The sequence below is a fragment of the Rutilus rutilus genome (genome assembly GCF_951802725.1).
Source record: "Rutilus rutilus genome assembly, chromosome: 20".
Taxonomy (NCBI): domain Eukaryota; kingdom Metazoa; phylum Chordata; class Actinopteri; order Cypriniformes; family Leuciscidae; genus Rutilus; species Rutilus rutilus.
The window spans coordinates 3,001,109-3,020,017 of NC_140225.1; the positions used below are offsets into that span (position 1 = coordinate 3,001,109).

At 38.7% G+C, this 18,909-nt stretch overlaps 1 protein-coding gene across 4 annotated transcripts in view; it reads right to left on the reverse strand.

Moving 5' to 3' along the window:
• Positions 1-6,707: 6,707 nt before the first annotated feature.
• The window catches only part of foxn2a (forkhead box N2a), a 62,525-nt gene continuing 50,323 nt past the window's right edge, over positions 6,708-18,909 (reverse strand). For all 4 annotated transcript variants that reach the window (XM_084391673.1, XM_084391675.1, XM_084391674.1 and 1 more), the window contains 4 exons: positions 13,101-13,225; positions 12,383-12,432; positions 11,918-11,986; positions 6,708-10,740 (listed from right to left, as the gene is read on the reverse strand). In XM_084391673.1, the coding sequence (XP_084247799.1) occupies positions 10,313-10,740; positions 11,918-11,986; positions 12,383-12,432; positions 13,101-13,225 (672 nt within the window). In that variant the 3' untranslated portion in view covers positions 6,708-10,312. The remainder of the gene's footprint in view (positions 10,741-11,917; positions 11,987-12,382; positions 12,433-13,100; positions 13,226-18,909) is intronic.

Genomic DNA, 18,909 nt, shown 5'->3' on the forward strand with positions numbered 1-18,909 from the left:
TCCATTTAATTGACCTATATATGTTCGTGTAATTTATTCCTGTGATCAAAGCTGAATTTTCAGCATCATTACTCCAGTCTTCAGTGTCACATGATCCTTCAGAAATCATTCTAATATGATGATTTGATGCTTGATTATTATCAATGATGAAAACAGTAGTGCTGCTTCTGATTTTTGTGAAACTGATCATTTTTTTCAGGATTATTTGATTAATAGAAAGTTCAAAAGAACAGCATTTATCAGAAATATAAATCTTTTGTAACGTTTTGTTTACTGTCACTGTTGATCAGTGTAACGCTCCTTGAGGAATGTAAGAATCCTACTAACCTGACCTCAAACTTTTGAACAGTATTGTATATAATTATAACTTCACAGTTATGGACACATGCTCTTGATCTCCATATTTGGAGAAGGCCAGACGTGTGTAATTATGTGAAGTGACGATGATCTGAATGAAAGACTGTGAGGATCGTGTCTGTAATCAGAGGAGCTTCAGCAGCTTCATGAATCATGATCGTGATGTTCGTGATGATCGTGATGTTCAGGTCTGAAGAAGCAGCTGCTCCACAATCCCCGCATTGTGTTCAATCTGAGCCAATCACAGCCCAGACCTTCACCTGCTACTGCTGTCAATCATCAATCTGAGCCAATCACAGCCCAGCTCAGACCTTCACCTGCTACAGCTGTCAATCATCAATCTGAGCCAATCACAGCTCAGACCTTCACCTGCTACTGCTGTCAATCATCAATCTGAGCCAATCACAGCACAGACCTTCACCTGCTACTGCTGTCAATCATCAATCTGAGCCAATCACAGCCCAGACCTTCACCTGCTACTGCTGTCAATCATCAACCTGAGCCAATCACAGCCCAGCTCAGACCTTCACCTGGGGCACGTTCAAGTTCAAAACGGTGCGCAACGTTTTGCTACGGTTTCCGGGTTGAACGTCATGTTTCCTGGAAACGGCGTGCACCGGTGTGCAACGGGGTTTGAGATACGTTTTCTCTTGTTTGGTGGGTGTGTCAGAACTGCAGTCCAATCAGCAGCAACATGTATATAAAGCACGCCGTATTAAAGTGAACTCGCACAATGGGTTCAAGGAAAGTAATTTACAAATGTGTTCGATGCAGCTCGGTATACTGAGGATATTAGAAGACATGTTTGTCGTAAGTTTTATTGTAAAAATATAGGATATCAACATAATGATGTATTGTTTATATTTTTAGCTTCATTGCAAGTGTATGACATTTGGTATAGAAATAAACAATGGTAATTAAGTGCTTTTCCTAGAAATGAGAAAGAAAATACAGGGTATTAAAACAGTATGACCTACAAATAAAGTCAGTATGTGAGGCTAAATAGATGTGTTTTAGTCTGAATTAGGTAAGATGTGTGCTTCCATTTCTGTTTCCACAAATCCCTTCACTCGATTGGGATGTTCTCTTTTGTTCTGGGCAGCAAGTGCAGTAACTGTGACATCGCGCATATTTTGTAGTATTAAACACATATTTATACCGACTTCATCAGGCTCAGAAAATTCTTCACAAAGAACACAAAGAATGAGCCTTCTCAGCTGCCATAGTTGCAACTCTTGCGTCATCAGAACAGTGTGTTCAACGCATCACCGTTTCTGTTTAAAAAACGTTGTGCAACGTTTTGTCGGGGCTGAACGCAGCCCTGCTACAGCTGTCAATCATCAATCTGAGCCAATCACAGCCCAGACCTTTACCTGCTCCTGTTGTCAATCATCAATCTGAGCCAATCACAGTCCAGCTCAGACCTTCACCTGCTACTGCTGTCAATCATCAATCTGAACCTATCACAGCTCAGACCTTCACCTGCTACTGCTGTCAATCATCAATCTGAACCAATCACAGTCCAGCTCAGACCTTCACCTGCTACTGCTGTCAATCATCAATCTGAACCTATCACAGCTCAGACCTTCACCTGCTACTGCTGTCAATCATCAACCTGAGCCAATCACAGCCCTGCTCAGACCTGACGCTGAAGCTTATTGGACAGCTGAACTCGAAGCCTCACTTCGATCTGCTGTCGAAGTCATTCATCGATCTGCTGTACTGCTGTCAATCAAACTCAATCCCACTGACTCCCGAACACAAACAGGAAGAGGAGAGAGAGACGCTTATCCAACTGAACGTCTGACATTAATCAGGCTGTTGCCCCTTTAAAAACACACAATGATGGTATCAGATGTAATACCACTGCATGAATATGTGGTTCACGAGTTCACATCTACATATAATTAATACAATAAGTTTATGCGTATTTGGCGTGCTGTCCGGGGGGAGGGCTCCAAGCTCGGAGTTAGGCCCGAACCCAAAGTACTCCCCCCAGTTGGTAAGTGTAGATGGAACTGGAAGTGTAGATGGAACTGGAAGTGAGGAGATGGGGTGGAGGAGGGATGCTGACAAACTTTCAATGAACAGAGATAGGTCTGCTGTGAATTTATACTCTGTCATTGAGTTGATTACTGATTAATCTCCAGCTGTGCATAATTTGGTTAATTATCTGAACCTGCTCCTCCCGAACTTTGTTAAATAAAACCTCATATAATATTAAATCTATTAAGATCATTTTCTTATAAAACACTTAGCCTTTATTAACCCCCTGGAGTCGTATGAATTACTTTTATGATGGATAGATGCACTTTTATGGGCTTCAAAATCTAAAGTGCCATTCACTGCCATTATAAAGTTGGGAATAGCCAGGACATTTTTGAATATTACTCTTAATTGTGTTCGGCTGAGAGAAGAAAGTCATTTACACCTAGGATGGCTAGGATGGTTTTTGGGTGAACTAACCCTTTACGTTTAAAGTCCCCCTGTGGTGAAAATCAAGCTTTTAATGTTGTTTATGTGTCTATGTGGTGTTTTTAATATGCTTTAAGACAAAGCATGTGTAAGTTCATAAGTCGACACCATTGCTGAGTATTTCCTCCTTAAAACTGCAGTGAACCAAAGACAGTCTCAAAAACACGCTTTGAAATCGCTGGTGTTTCTGACGTCACAAACTACCTTGTAACCAATCAGATCAACGTGTGATCGTCAACCAGTGGATCTCTGAGCTGAGCGAGTGAGTGGAGGCGGGGCTCATTTGCATATTCATAGAACCGCGTATACTAAATGAGGCAAGGGTGTCGAGTTACATTCAAACTATTTTAAGGCATGAATAATTTTTTTTCAAGGACAATTTTTTTAAATATGTCATTTTGGTGATCAAAGATGAGTTTTAAGGGATACAATGATTGACTACAGGAGGACTTTAATTTCAAACAGAAAGACTTGAAAATCATGGAAACGATCCTTGAAGAATCGAGTGAACAACTCCATCTAGTGGCTGTGTTGAGGAACAGGAGAATGAGGAGCATGTCACGTGACACGAGCGAGAAGAAACTGATGCTGGAATTCATGGAGAAAAAAAAAAAAAAAAGACAGAGAAGAACAGAGTGATGATGATTGAGCCGGTTATGATGTAAAGATGATTGATGTCAGTTTGAAGCAGCCAAGATCCATAAATGATAGACGGGTTATTGAGAATATTATGAAACGCTTATGAGAATTAATATCTGTTCTCCTCTGTTTTTTTTTTCTTGGTTCCTCCTAAAGTTTTTCTCTCTGAAAGTTTGTTCACCATAGAAATCAAACATTCTCAGTGATACAAAACAAGAGAAAAGAATAGAAATCCAAATAAAAATAGAATATTATAGCTTACATAAAAAAAACGTACGGTGTAATGTTTTGCTATATTTAATTAATATTGTTTGACTTTTTCTTTCACTAGTAATTTTTCAATAAATTTCACTGTAGAAACGAACCAATAATCAGCTAATTTCTTTTTTATGTTCAAAAACAAATGAACATCAAACAAATTTCACTATAGAAATGTAACAAAATGCTAATCGGCTATTTTGTTCTTTTCACTAGTCAATATATTTCTGAAAAATGGTGAAAGCAAGCATATGGATATAAGAAAAATAGTATAATCCATTATATATTGATAGAAATATATAATTATATTTTCTTTTTTGTAATATTCTTCCCTTCACTTTTTTTTTCAAGGATTTCCATTGAACAAAGAAATACATTATTTGGATTAACAATTAAATTCAAATAATTTAAATTCAGAATCAGTTTATGGTTTGGGCTGCGCAAGTTAATCATATGTTTGTTTTTATTTTTAATTTGACTTGAAGGTTACAAAAATATTTCCCATTTTAAAGATGATGATAACACATAAATGTGTTGAACTAAACCAGCTCCAGCACTGACTTCATCCCACATCATCATCATCATCATCATCTCAAACTCGCTCTGGTTGCTAGGCGACGGTTGGCGTGGTGCGGTTGCCATGGATATGAGCTGTAATTTCTGCTCGAGTTAAAGTGAATGAGACGCTGTAATTATCAATGGAGTCTATTCTGAGACTTCACAGTATAAAGATGTGCCAGAACACACGGATTCACGAGTGTCTGTTAGATAAGCCTTGTGTGAGCCGGTAATTAACACAAGCTTCATTAGATTGACACTCTTGTCTTTACACGAGTTTATCAGGGAAAACATAACCAGTTCACTTTATAACCAGCAGGTGGAGCCGTTTGTCCAGAATATTAATATGAAACTTCCCAGTATTTGGACAGACAAGAACCTCCATCCCAAAATATTCAAGCTGCTATACATTTTCATAAATATAAATGTGATATTATGAAGACATGATGTTTATAAAATTAAATTAGCCTACTGTCTTTAATTTGTCAATGTAATAAAGGTAAAACAAAACTACAAAAACTTTCTGGATATAACACACACACACACACGTATATGTATATATACACACATACAGTATAGTCAAATTTTGTAGCTTATATACACACTCAATCACACACTCACTCACACACATAATATATATATAAAAATAAATATATGTACATATGAAGAGTTCAGATGCAAAAGCCTCTAAGTGCCATCTGAAATTTCTTCTAGAATGATCATTTTTATAAAGCTTGTATATTTATTTCACTTAAATTACAATTAATAGGTAATTTGCATTGCCATTTAAGTGAAATTATTGAACTTGATAAAAATGATCATTCTGGCACTTAGAGGCTTTTGCATCTGAACTCTTCATATATACATACACATATACAATATATAAATACACTCACCTAAAGGATTATTAGGAACACCATACTAATACTGTGTTTGACCCCCTTTCGCCTTCAGAACTGCCTTAATTCTACGTGGCATTGATTCAACAAGGTGTTGAAAGCATTCTTTAGAAATGTTGGCCCATATTGATAGGATAGCATCTTGCAGTTGATGGAGATTTGTGGGATGCACATCCAGGGCACGAAGCTCCCGTTCCACCACATCCCAAAGATGCTCTATTGGGTTGAGATCTGGTGACTGTGGGGGCCATTTTAGTACAGTGAACTCATTGTCATGTTCAAGAAACCAATTTGAAATGATTCGAGCTTTGTGACATGGTGCATTATCCTGCTGGAAGTAGCCATCAGAGGATGGGTACATGGTGGTCATAAAGGGATGGACATGGTCAGAAACAATGCTCAGGTAGGCCGTGGCATTTAAACGATGCCCAATTGGCACTAAGGGGCCTAAAGTGTGCCAAGAAAACATCCCCCACACCATTACACCACCACCACCAGCCTGCACAGTGGTAACAAGGCATGATGGATCCATGTTCTCATTCTGTTTACGCCAAATTCTGACTCTACCATCTGAATGTCTCAACAGAAATCGAGACTCATCAGACCAGGCAACATTTTTCCAGTCTTCAACTGTCCAATTTTGGTGAGCTTGTGCAAATTGTAGCCTCTTTTTCCTATTTGTAGTGGAGATGAGTGGTACCCGGTGGGGTCTTCTGCTGTTGTAGCCCATCCGCCTCAAGATTGTGCATGTTGTGGCTTCACAAATGCTTTGCTGCATACCTCGGTTGTAACGAGTGGTTATTTCAGTCAAAGTTGCTCTTCTATCAGCTTGAATCAGTCGGCCCATTCTCCTCTGACCTCTAGCATCAACAAGGCATTTTCACCCACAGGACTGCCGTATACTGGATGTTTTTCCCTTTTCACACCATTCTTTGTAAACCCTAGAAATGGTTGTGCGTGAAAATCCCAGTAACTGAGCAGATTGTGAAATACTCAGACCGGCCCGTCTGGCACCAACAACCATGCCACGCTCAAAATTGCTTAAATCACCTTTCTTTCCCATTCTGACATTCAGTTTGGAGTTCAGGAGATTGTCTTGACCAGGACCACACCCCTAAATGCATTGAAGCAACTGCCATGTGATTGGTTGATTAGATAATTGCATTAATGAGAAATTGAACAGGTGTTCCTAATAATCCTTTAGGTGAGTGTATATATTAAGTCAAATTTTGCAGCTTATATATACACAAAAATATATGTACACTATGTATACATATATACAAACATGTGTATATATATATATATATATATATATATATATATAATAGGTTTATATAGGTTTCACATATCTAGACAAAACCATCTTAAGTAAAACAGCTTCTTTTATTCAGTAATACCATATATAATGCAATTGCATATCTTTGGCGAAAATAAATTTTAGAAACATTTTATTAACAGAGGTTAGCGTAGAAAAACGAGGGTTTTGTCCGTCTGACAGACAGTAACAGACTGATACTGAGGTGCTGTCAGTGATTTATTTACATCATTCAATGCAGTCTCCACACGCTCGATATTACGCAGAAGAAAATATGATGAGACAAACACTAAAGAGAAATCGCTCGTGTAGTCGCACACACACACACACAAACACACGGAGGATCTTCACACTCATTCACAGATGCGACTCAGCCTCTGAGGAATATCGAGCGAGCGGTGGGTCACGTGGCAGTGTACAGAAACATGGCAGTTTACAAAATTAATGCTTCATGGGTGAATCTCACGAATACATGTCCTGATCATATTTCACACACACAAAAAAAAGAAAAAAAAAAAGAAAATGAGTGTGTAAATATATATATATAAATAAATGCATTATGCAAGTTTAAATTGCATAAAAATGTTAGCATAAATTTGCATTAAAATTGCATGCTATAATTCCTATATATATATATATATATATGCATGCGTGTATGTGTATATATATGTAAATTATAGCATGCCATTTTAATGCAAATTTATGCTAACATTTCTATGCATTTCTATGATCAGGATATATATGCATGCATGCATATATGTATTTAAATAGCCTATAGGCAATTTTTAGGCTATTATATATACACACACAATAATGTATTTTAATATTATTTATTTTTACAATAATGATAATGAAATGAAAATATTGTCAAAATGCAAAAAAAAAAAAAAAAAAAACATCTTATTCATCCTAGAATAGTTTTTATTTTCTGTAAGTAAAATATTATTTCTTAAATTATTTTATTTAGATTTTAAGGCGAAATCAAGAATAATTTTCTTGACATGCGTGGTGAGATTCGCCCTCACAGGTACTTGGCAGTTTTATTAGTTAATAGTCAATACTTCTTAACCTGATGTACAAAAAAAACAAACAAACACAGGATTAGTAAACCAGCCTTGGCAGTGATTAAATAATCTTTGATATTTTGGCACACGAGGAACAAAAACAGGTTTTGTAGACAGTGACACTGATGTTGTTGGACAACAAAATGTGGGTCCAAATGAAAGGAACAGTTCAACAGCTCATTAAACGCGACCCTTTTGTTCTTCATTTTCAAATGTGGCGTCTCAATGAACTCGTCGAGGTGTCTTTGAGGCAGTGATTTACATGTTTTGGCACAGGTCGTGCATTTCAGATGAGCTGCTGGGATTCTGGGGGTTTTCTGAGAGCAAACGGAGGGTCAAATGAGGCAAAACAACAGCAAACGTGGATCCTGGCTGCCGGACACTTCATTCGGCAAACATACAAACATACAGCGTGAATAAATATTCATATTTAAAACATCCGCTTTCATGTACCTGTGATAACGTGTTTTGTTTTTGTAAATGTGGCAGTAGTTTCACATGAAAACGTGTGGATCATATTTCACCCCAAAATAAAATATAAAAAATAAAGAAAAAGCACAATATTGCACACAAAGAAAATGAAGCAGATCCCAATACTGTAACGAATTCTTTGAGTCTAATTATGTGTCGTTTCTCATTACTGTAAAACATTTTTAACTGTATTATGCTAAACAAATACTGTAATACTATTTTAAAATCAGTATAAATTAGAGGCAATACAACAAATACTACCATGAAGTATAAATATTTTACAATTTACATAATATATATATATATATACATTTTTGTTTTCACATTACAGTAATGAAAATAAATGAGATTTTAAAAGGCATTTCACTCTGTGCCTTTTTCCCCCAGAATTCTCTGTAATGACATCAGTCATTTGGAGGCGGGGGGAAACGTGCTTAAATTATCAAGCAAATAATGTCACGTCAAGAAAACAAAAATCTCAACCTTCAATTCTCTTCATGCAAAATATAATTTCCTATTTTTCCTTGGATTTTGAGGTGAAATATGCCAGGTTTCATGCAATATGAACATGCATCTGTACATCTACACCCACAGTCTTGAGTTCCTCAACCCCAGTGTCGACCTCTCGAAGTCTGCTGACTGCGTTAAAACACGCAACGAATGGGCACAGAACCACATGCATACATAATCACACACACACACACACACATATATATATATACCAAGAGGAAATATAGAGCTACACGGCTTGTGTGTTTTTGCATAGGGTCTGGACAGAGGGAATCAAACGGCAAGGCCTGTTTCAGGTCACACACACAAAACTGATGGAGCATCTGAACAGATCACGGACAAAAGAAACGAGGATGACGGGAAAACGTGTTCCAGTCCTCTAGTGTTTATTCGGAGTCGATTCAGAGCCATTTGGGGCCGTTTCGTGTTGATTAATCCTTCCGGTGATGGTTGATCCTGTGTTGATATTCGAGATTAGGCTTTAATTCCAGTCAGTCAAGCATTTAATTGCTTTTAACTTTATAATTTGATGAAGACTCGTAGGGTAAATCTCATGAAACCTGTCAATCAGGTCATAGTGCACCCCAAAACAACAAAATCAAATAAGAAATAATACTTTTTATTTGTAAAAATGTAGCCTATTTTTTTTGTGTTTGTTTTGCATTTAACATTTTCATGACAACTAAGCACATTTTTCCTGTAAGCAAAGCAAAGCAAAACCAAAAAACAAACCAAAACGAAGTTTTAAAGTTTAAAATGAATAAAGGTAGAAATTATTCTATTATTTGTATGCCAATTTTTGCTGATTTCAAAAGGAAAAAATATTTTTTTTTGTACGTTCGACTTCAACCTCAGATTTGCATTAACATATTGGAGGAATTTTTTTTTTTTTTTGAAGTATTTCTAAAGCATGGTAATATTAGATGTGCTACCAAAAAAAAAAAAAAAAAAAAAAAAATCCATATAAACATAAATATACATTTAAATATATAAAACAGGAATAATGAATCTCAATGCTGCTTCATTTTAATGCCAAACAACTTCTTTTCTTTTTTTATTCTGGAGTGAAGTGTGACCCTGACATATTTTCATGAGATTCACCCCATAAACATCACCACTGATGGAGCCTTTAAAGAAAAAGAAAGAAAAATGTATCCGTTATCCATAAATCCTTCCTGCATGCCATCCGCAGGGATCTCCAGTGCCTCGTCACGCCGGCCGCCTGATGATCATTATTGCATTTCTTTGTTTTGTACTTCAAAAAAAATAAAAATAAAAATAAAAGAGAGAGCGAGGAAAAAAAACTGGGAACTTTGATGTAATTCTCGTTTTCCATTTTCTGGAGTGGACGACGGGAGAGGTTAGTGCTTGGAACAACACGGACATGCACTCGTTCTCTGCAGAAACACCACAGATTCACTTGGAAGAGTAGGACACTCACTTTAAGAGGAAGCATGCAAACGTTTAAGAGAAAAAACATCAATTTCTCCCTATCCAACTCCTCCGTTTCTCCTTCATCTTGAAGCACGTACGGGAACGTTCCTCCATTCGCGCTCAGTATGGCTTCGTTCACCTCCGCGTGAAAGTCGCTATTGCCGTAGTTTGAGTCCGGGAGGGAAATTCTCTCGTACAAAACGAAAAATGTAGAAAAAGAAGGGAAAAAAACAAAACAAGAGAGAAGGTTTCCATGATGTGGAAAATGAGGAGGCACAGTCACTGATACACAGTCCAGGGGTTAAAATTGTCACTAAGGGATTTTTCCGGCTTTATTTCCGGTGCTTTTCCAGTTTTTTACTCTTGGCCGTTTGCTTGGAGAGATCCAGGCCGGATCGGATCCCGGCGAGGTGCAAGAGAGACCCGGCCGCCTCTTTCAACTCCTCGTCCAGTTCCGGTTTGGACTCGTGCCGGGCCCGTTTTCCCGGAAGAGGACACTTGACGGTGAGCGAGGGCAGTCGCGAGCTCCTCTCCTCATCCGAGTCTTCATCGCTGTGGAAACCCTCGCTCCCGGCGCGACGGGCCTGGCCGGACTCACAGCCGGCCTCGTCCAGGGATGAGAGCGAGGACGAGGAGGACGAGGAAGAGCGAGACGAGCAGCGCTGGAAGGACGAGCTGCTGTAGTTGTGGTCCTGCTTTGGGTCGCTGCTCACTAGGACCGAGTCCCGGCGTGAGAGGTCTATAGGGCTGTCCGGGTCACCTGAGGACCAAACCACAGCAGTTATCACATGGACGGCACTCTCATAATGCAATGTGTCTGACATCATCATTTGTGTCACCCCAGGTAAAGTAACAGATATCAACATACTTCCCCAGTTGATTGATTACAATAAGAAATGCAACAAAAAAAATAGTTTTACAAGATTTCTAAAATGTTGTTTAAAGAGGATCTATAATGTCCTTTTTCAAAGTCTTGATTTTGTTTTTGGGCTCTACTAGAATAAGTTTTCATGCTTGAATGCAAAAAACACATTATTTTCCCCATATTCTCCATTGTTGCGGCTCCTCTCTCCCAGTCTGTCAGTAACGCTCTGTTTAGTTCCTGTCTCTATGAAGCCCCTCCTTCTGAAAGGCACACTGTGCTCTGATTGGTCGGCTGGATCAGTGTGTTGTGATTGGTCAAGTGCTTCGAGTGTGTTTGGGAAATGTCCCGCCCCTTACCATAACCACCAGTTTCAACAAACTACTAACTAACTCAACCAGGCCCCGCCCCTTTATTCTGCGCATTAATTATTTAAATGAAGAAACTCAAAACTACAATGGAGGCGTTTCAGGGAGTTCGGAAACACCGACACTGATATAGAGAAGAACTGCTGGAGGATAATTTATAAAATATAAAAAAAGCATAACAGGTCCCCTTTAAATATGCAATAATTTGCATAAAGATCCAGAACAGAAATCTGAACATTGGATCAAGCCAGACTCAAAATTCTCGTTTCATTGAGTTGACATATTAAGTGTCAATCTGTAAACTGGCGTTATGAAACGCGTCATCAAGTACTTTCATCCGCCTGTCTTAATGAAGCACTCTTGTGATGGTTTATTCAGCTATGGGTGATTAAGGCTCATTAGAGGTAGAGAACACTACAGTGACACGCTTAACAAGGATAAAGACGTGTGAACGAAGTGCAATGCTGCACTAATTACCAGCAAGAGCTTTTAGTCATTACACAGACATATTTGCAAAACCATCCCCATAAATAAAGATGCAAACGTGTCTTTCTGCATGAACCTGAACTAAACACACTCATCCACTGCAGAACATCAGAACTACAGACAGAAAGGTTAGATAGAATAACAGAAATAGTATATATATATATATATATATATATATATAACGTTAGACAGGATTATAGAGTGTCAGATTGAGGTCTTACATGTGTCAGCATGGTGTCCGGGGGCCGAGTTCAAGAGCATCATAGCAGTCGCCGCATCAATGTCAGACTCTGTAAAAGAACACACAGTGGTCAGTGTGTGTGTGTGTGTGTGTGTGTGTGTGTGAGGAATCCAAGGGGCTGGAGTTTCTCTGTTTCCATGCAACCCTTCAGGAAGTCTGAATTATTCATTACCAACCAGACAGAGGAGAGAGAGTGAACAACTGCCACCAAACTCAAGGTGACAGAGAAAGAGAAAGCTCTATAAAGATAAATAATGAAAATATTTTAAACCGGAAAAAAAAAATTCACAGGGTTCTAATACTTTCTGACCAATGAATTTCCTTGATTTTTATAGAGAGAGATGAGAATATTCTAATAAATAATAAATTCAAGTTCAAGATTTCAAACCGGCGCTTATAATTTTTTACTCATTTACCTGAAAAAAAAAAAACAGACATGTCTCACCTTTCAGAGAGCAGTCCTGGAGGAAGAGGTGGCGCGCGGGGGAGAAGGCACTGTCACACAGACGGAAACACACAGACACACACCGTAAGATACAAAGCAGGATCACAAATCAGTTCCACCAACCTGAGCACGTGACAACTTGAAGGAGACCTATAATGCCCTTTGGTTTTTAGGGCCCTTTCACCCTTTCATTTTCTGACTTTTCAGTTTGATCCGAATCAAAATGACAGGTGTGAAACCTCCCCTGGACCACGGGCCGCACCAGACAGACGGAATTTGGTCAGACGAAAAGAGGTAGTCTCGGTCCGGATCAAAGGTTTGGTTCGTTTCTAGTTCAAAATCTCCTTTAAAGTTGTTCATTTATGTTCGTGATTGTGCCGTATTCACTCACAGATATTAAATGTTTTATATATTTACGGTAGGAAATTTACAAAATATCTTCACGGAACATGATCTTTACTTAATATCCTAATGATTTTTGGCATAAAAGAAAAATCGTTAATTTTGACCCATACAATGTATTGTTGGCTATTGCCACAGATATACCAGTGCGACTTGTGACTGGTTTTGTGATCCAGGGTCACATTTATATATACATGAACTAAATTAATTAAGTTTTTTTACAACAAAAATGTTTTGTTTTTTTTGTTATCTCTGTAAAGCTGCTTTGAAAACAATCTGTACGGTAAAAAGCGCTATATGTGAATGTGTGTGTTACCTGGGTGGGGAAGCAGGGGGTGTGCAGAAGGAGTGCGCTGTGGGGAAGTGCTGTTTCTTCAGGGCCTGGATCAGATTGGGTCTGTATTCAGGGTCCACACACCACAGAGAACCCTTCCCATTAACCTACCAGAACCACACACACACACACACACACACACACACACACACACACACAGTTAGATGAGCCAATACTCAGAGACAGAACGAGACAAGCACATCTGAAGTAAATTGTTAAAAATATAGTTGCCTTATTACAACCATTAGGTCACTCCGACTGGAACCACAAACTCTAAATCTGAATGATAGATAGACATAGACAGATAGACCAATAGAACGATAGATAAACAGATAGAATATTAAAATGATAGATAGAACTAGGCTATAGATAGACCGTTAGAACGAGTGAGCGAACGCACGTAGATAGTACGATAGACACCTAGTTAGAACGATAGAAGGAACGTTAGAATGATAGAATGATTGATAGATAAATGAACCGTAGAACGACAGACCAATAGAGAGATTGAGATAGAACAAACGTTGAACGATAGACCAATAGAGAGATTGAGATAGAACAAACGTTGAACGATAGACCAATAGAACGATAGATGAAACAAATGATAGAATAAACGATAGAACAAACGGTAGAAAGATAGACCAATAGAACGATTGATAGATAGAACTAATGGTAGAATGATAGACTAATGGAACGATTGATTGTTAGAACAAATGATAGTACGAACGGTAGAACAATAGACCAATAGAACGAATGATAGATAGAACAAACGATAAAACGAATGATACATAGATCGTTAGAACGATAGATAGAACAATAGACCAATAGGAAAAACATTGGAAAAAAATATCTTTCCAAGAAATTTCAGTTGACAAAAAAACTCCCGACAATATAAGCTGTGGAAAACTGTACGTAATCTAGAAGCTTTATACAGATTTTTACAGCGGACGCCACTGGAAACACGGCAAGTCTGTCCCTCACAGCCTCACTTTCACACCTGTCATGGCGCTGCTCTGAATAAGGTCTATCCTGCAGTTTGAAGGCGTCAGAAAATGGCAGGTGTGCAAGAAACACCATTTTTATGTAGCGGCACATTTCACTCCGAACACACGGAAAGAAAATGAGAAAACAGGCCGACACTTTTCCATCAGGCGGATGAGAAGTCCTCGCTGGTGAACAGTGTGTCTCAATGTGATCATCTGAGCATGAGATTGGCAACACAGGCCCTGCTGGGAGTTTACGAGCAGAGGTTAAAAGCGCCCGATAAACATCAGAATGTGGTTGTAAGCGGCACAAAGGATGTTTATGACAGGATCTGATCCATGAGCTCTCATAATTACTGCATCAGTTCAAATATTAGTGCACTTAATGGATGGATTTTGTCGGGAGTCGAGGGTGTTAAAGGTAGAAAACCCTCTCAGATTTAACATCTCCGAGATTAATAAATATAAATAAATATAAATAAGTACATTTACCTGCCCTTCAATATATCAGTTTTTTTTCTATTGTCAGATCAGTTTTTTTACTTGCCCTGTCAAAATGCACAAAGTTATTGTTTTCGTTGTTTTTGACCCATGAAACCTTTGACTTTCAGACAGGTCTAACAGGTAGGATATATAAAATGAAAAATTAAAAAATTAAATTAAATTAAATTGCCTTAAAGCTTCAAAAGTTATTCAGTCAAGAGAAGAGAGTGATTCAGAGTCTGCGGGCATGAGTAAAATCATGCGCAATACGTGCAATCCCACACCGGAATTCAGGCCATGTAACACCAACAATATTCATCCGGAGCAAATGAATCGAGTGAGTGAGGAGAGGCGGGTTTGTGTGTCACTCGCACTCGCAGAGAGAGAGAGAGAGAGAGAGAGAGAGAGAGAGAGAGAGAGAGAGAGAGAGAGAGAGAGAGAGAGAGAGAGAGAGAGAGAGAGAGAGAGAGAGAGAGAGAGAGAGAGAGAGAGAGAGAGAGAGAGAGAGAGAGAGAGAGAGAGAAAGCTGGTATCATGTATCTATTCTGCAGAAAATGAGTATTGGAAGAGTTATTAGAATCGATATGTATTGAAAAATCGATACTTTTGAAAACACTACATTGCCTTTTTAAAAGACTACAACTGAAAAATGGATGTACAAAATTCAACCCAGCAAAGTATCCAGTGGGAGAGACAGCGTTACACACCCATTCTGAAATACACACGCATTTGGAGGAGTCGGCGGGTGTTAATGTCAAGCTCTCAATGTTACACTAGCCAAAGGATGATGGGAAAAAAAGGATGCTGCATTAATTGCGCTAAATTTAAAAAATGTATCGCATGCATTAATGCTTTAATTTTGACTGCTCAAATATAGATAGATAGACAGATAGACAGATAGATAGATAGCCATATTTTAAGATGATATAATGTGTATATATAATGATATAAGATGAAGTAATATAATTAAAACATCATGTTGTGTGAAAATGAAATATTTGCCGATGTCATTGTGTTAAAGCTAAAAGCAAGTGAAAACTAATATTATCTAGAACATTTTATTATGAATTCAAATGATTATTTTTAGCACTTTTTTACTTTACTGCAAAACAAAATATTAATTTACCCCACATTTAATTACCTTTATTTTAACTGAATTTATTGCTGCAGTATTTTGTTGTACAGAAAATTTCTAATAAATTTGTACCGTAATGAGAACCCCTTTTTTTTTATGAATTCAAAATCAAACATTTGTCTCGCACTTTCAGTAAAAATATTGGTTCAAACTCAAAGCATTATCAACACTAGATCTATAGTTTTAGTTTTATTTTAGGAATAGGTAGGAGGAGGGCTATAACCTTGACTCAGATTACCAGCCGGCTCATAAACAGGAAGGAGGAAACGTTGCCATGGCAACCGAAACCAATGGTGTCATCCGAAACCTCAGTGTCTCTCGTTGCGTGTGTGTCTGACGGATGGCCTCTCACTGGGAGTCTCTCGCCGCTGACCTCTCCCGGGTCGAGAAAAGATCATCTCGCAGCCAGCCACTTACACACACACACACTCTCTCTCGCTGCCATTAGCAAATACATCCCAACATTACACCGTCGGGTCCCAACACGGGAAATCACACTGACCGGACAGTCAGAGGAAGAGAGTCTGACACCGTTCGGACAAAGAAAGACAAAAACTGTGGCGTAATAGTCAGCGCACACACACTGATGTGGTCGACACGAGTTCAAACTCAGCTCGCAGTATTTCCAGATCCTCTCTCTGCGCTTCCCTAGATTAGAAATGGCAAAACTAAATTTAAATGTTTATTCCTAGCAAGAGCGATTACATCATAACAGGTCTCTAAAATATAAAAATGAGTGCTGTCAAATTGATTAAATCGCATCTAACATAAAAGTTTGTAAATGTATAATATACAAACATACAAACTTTTATGTTCGATGCGAAATAATCGCGATTAACTGATTTGACAGCACTAATAAAAACATCAGATATCAAAAATTCATTAATTTTAAAACAAAAGGTTTGTTGGTTTGAAATACAACTATAGATCTAGTGTTGATGCTTTGAACCAATATTTTTACTGAAAGTGCGTTTGATTTTGAATTCATAAAAAAAAAAAAAATCTACATACTATTTGATTCATTATCAACTCTCATTAGCAAGAGGTTCTCATTACGGTAAACTTTATTTACAATTTTCTGTACAAGAAAATACTGCAGCAATAAATTCAGTTAAAATAAAGGTAATTAAATATGGGGTAAATTAATTAGTTTATATTTTGTTTTGCAGTAAAAAAAAAGTAAAAGTGCTAAAAATAATCATTTTTGAATTCAAATGATTATTTTCAGCACTTTTACTTTTTCTTTACTGCAAAACAAAATATAAACTAATTAATTTACCTAGATAATATTAGTATTCACTTGCTTTTAGCTTTAACACAATGACATCATAAATGCCAAATATTTCATTTTCACACAACATGATGTTTTAATTATATCACGCTTCATCTTATATCATTATATACACATTATATCATCCTAAAATATGGCTATCGTTCCGTTACATTTCAGAAAAGGGGTTCTTTCGCATTATGACTTCATATTTTGGGGTCCTCGGTATTAAAAGGTTTGAAAACGCCTGTGCTAGTAAAACACATCCACTAAAAATCACCAAAACGACAGCGAAGTGAAGATACCCAGCAGCATTTGAGATCTAATATAATTGACATTCAGACGTTTCTCTGCTTCCTGACGAGTTTTTGGAGCCTCTGTAACACTCGCTCTGGGTCTCCTCCAGCAGAGTGTGTGTGGTGGATAAGCCGCTATCGGAGTGTGTTTGCTCTCAGGGAGGAGCCGTGACCTTGACTGGATTCCCCACTTCTTTTTCTCACCGGAGAGAAGAAACCCTCGCCAGAACTCCACGTCACACGTACGCTTGCTACAACCACTGCACCACGTGGAGGCTGTTCAAAGTTGTTGGTGTTTGCTTCTGCTGAAGCCATCAGTTCACATTACTTCAGCTTATTTTTCAAATAATCGTATTTAACAGTGGAATTTGAGGTGAAAAACTACATTACCCATGATGCTGTACAGAAAATTCTACCAATCAGAGAGTCGAAACAAGCAAAATGCAACAAAATATCTCTTTAGCTCCGCCCACTCCCATGAAGCACTGCGAATGGCATAATCGTCGATCTCCCTACACTCTTAAAATATTTAAACTCCCCCTGTAGTCGATCATTTTAACGCTTAAAACTCACCTTTGATCACCACTGGTTTACATGCTTCCATTCCCACACTTAGATACACTTACATTTACACACACACACACACGGTTCGCTATATTTGTGGGGACTCTCCATAGACATAATGGTTTTTATCCTGTCCAAACTGTATATCCTGTCCCCTTACACTAACCCAACCGCTAATCTACCCAACACACACACACACACACACACACACACACACACACACACTAACCTGACCCCTAAACCTACACATCACACACACACACACTAACCCGACCCCTAACCTACCCATCACACACACACACACACACACTAACCCGACCCCTAACCTACCCATCACACACACACACACACTAACCCGACCCCTAAACCTACCCATCACTCACACACACACACACACACACACACACACACACACACACACACACACACACACACACACACACACACACACACACACACTAACCCGACCCCTAAACCTACCCATCACACACACACACACACACACACACACACACACTAACCCGACCCCTAACCTACCCATCTCTCACTCACACACACACACACACACACACACTAACCCGACCCCTAAACCTACCCATCACTCACTCTCACACACACACACACACACACACACACACACACACACACACACACACACACACACACTAACCTGACCCCTAAACCTACCCATCACTCTCACACACACACACACACACACACACACACACACACACACACACACTAACCCGACCCCTAAACCTACCCATCACTCACTCACACACACACACACACACACACACACACACACACACACACACACACACACACACGCACACACACTAACCTGACCCCTAAACCTACCCATCACACACACACACTAACCTGACCCCTAAACCTACCCATCAAACACATACACTAACCCGACCCCTAACCTACCCATCACACACACACACACACACACACACACTAACTTGACCCCTAACCTACCCATCACACACACACACACACTAACCCGACCCCTAACCTACCCATCTCTCACTCACACACACACACTAACCCGACC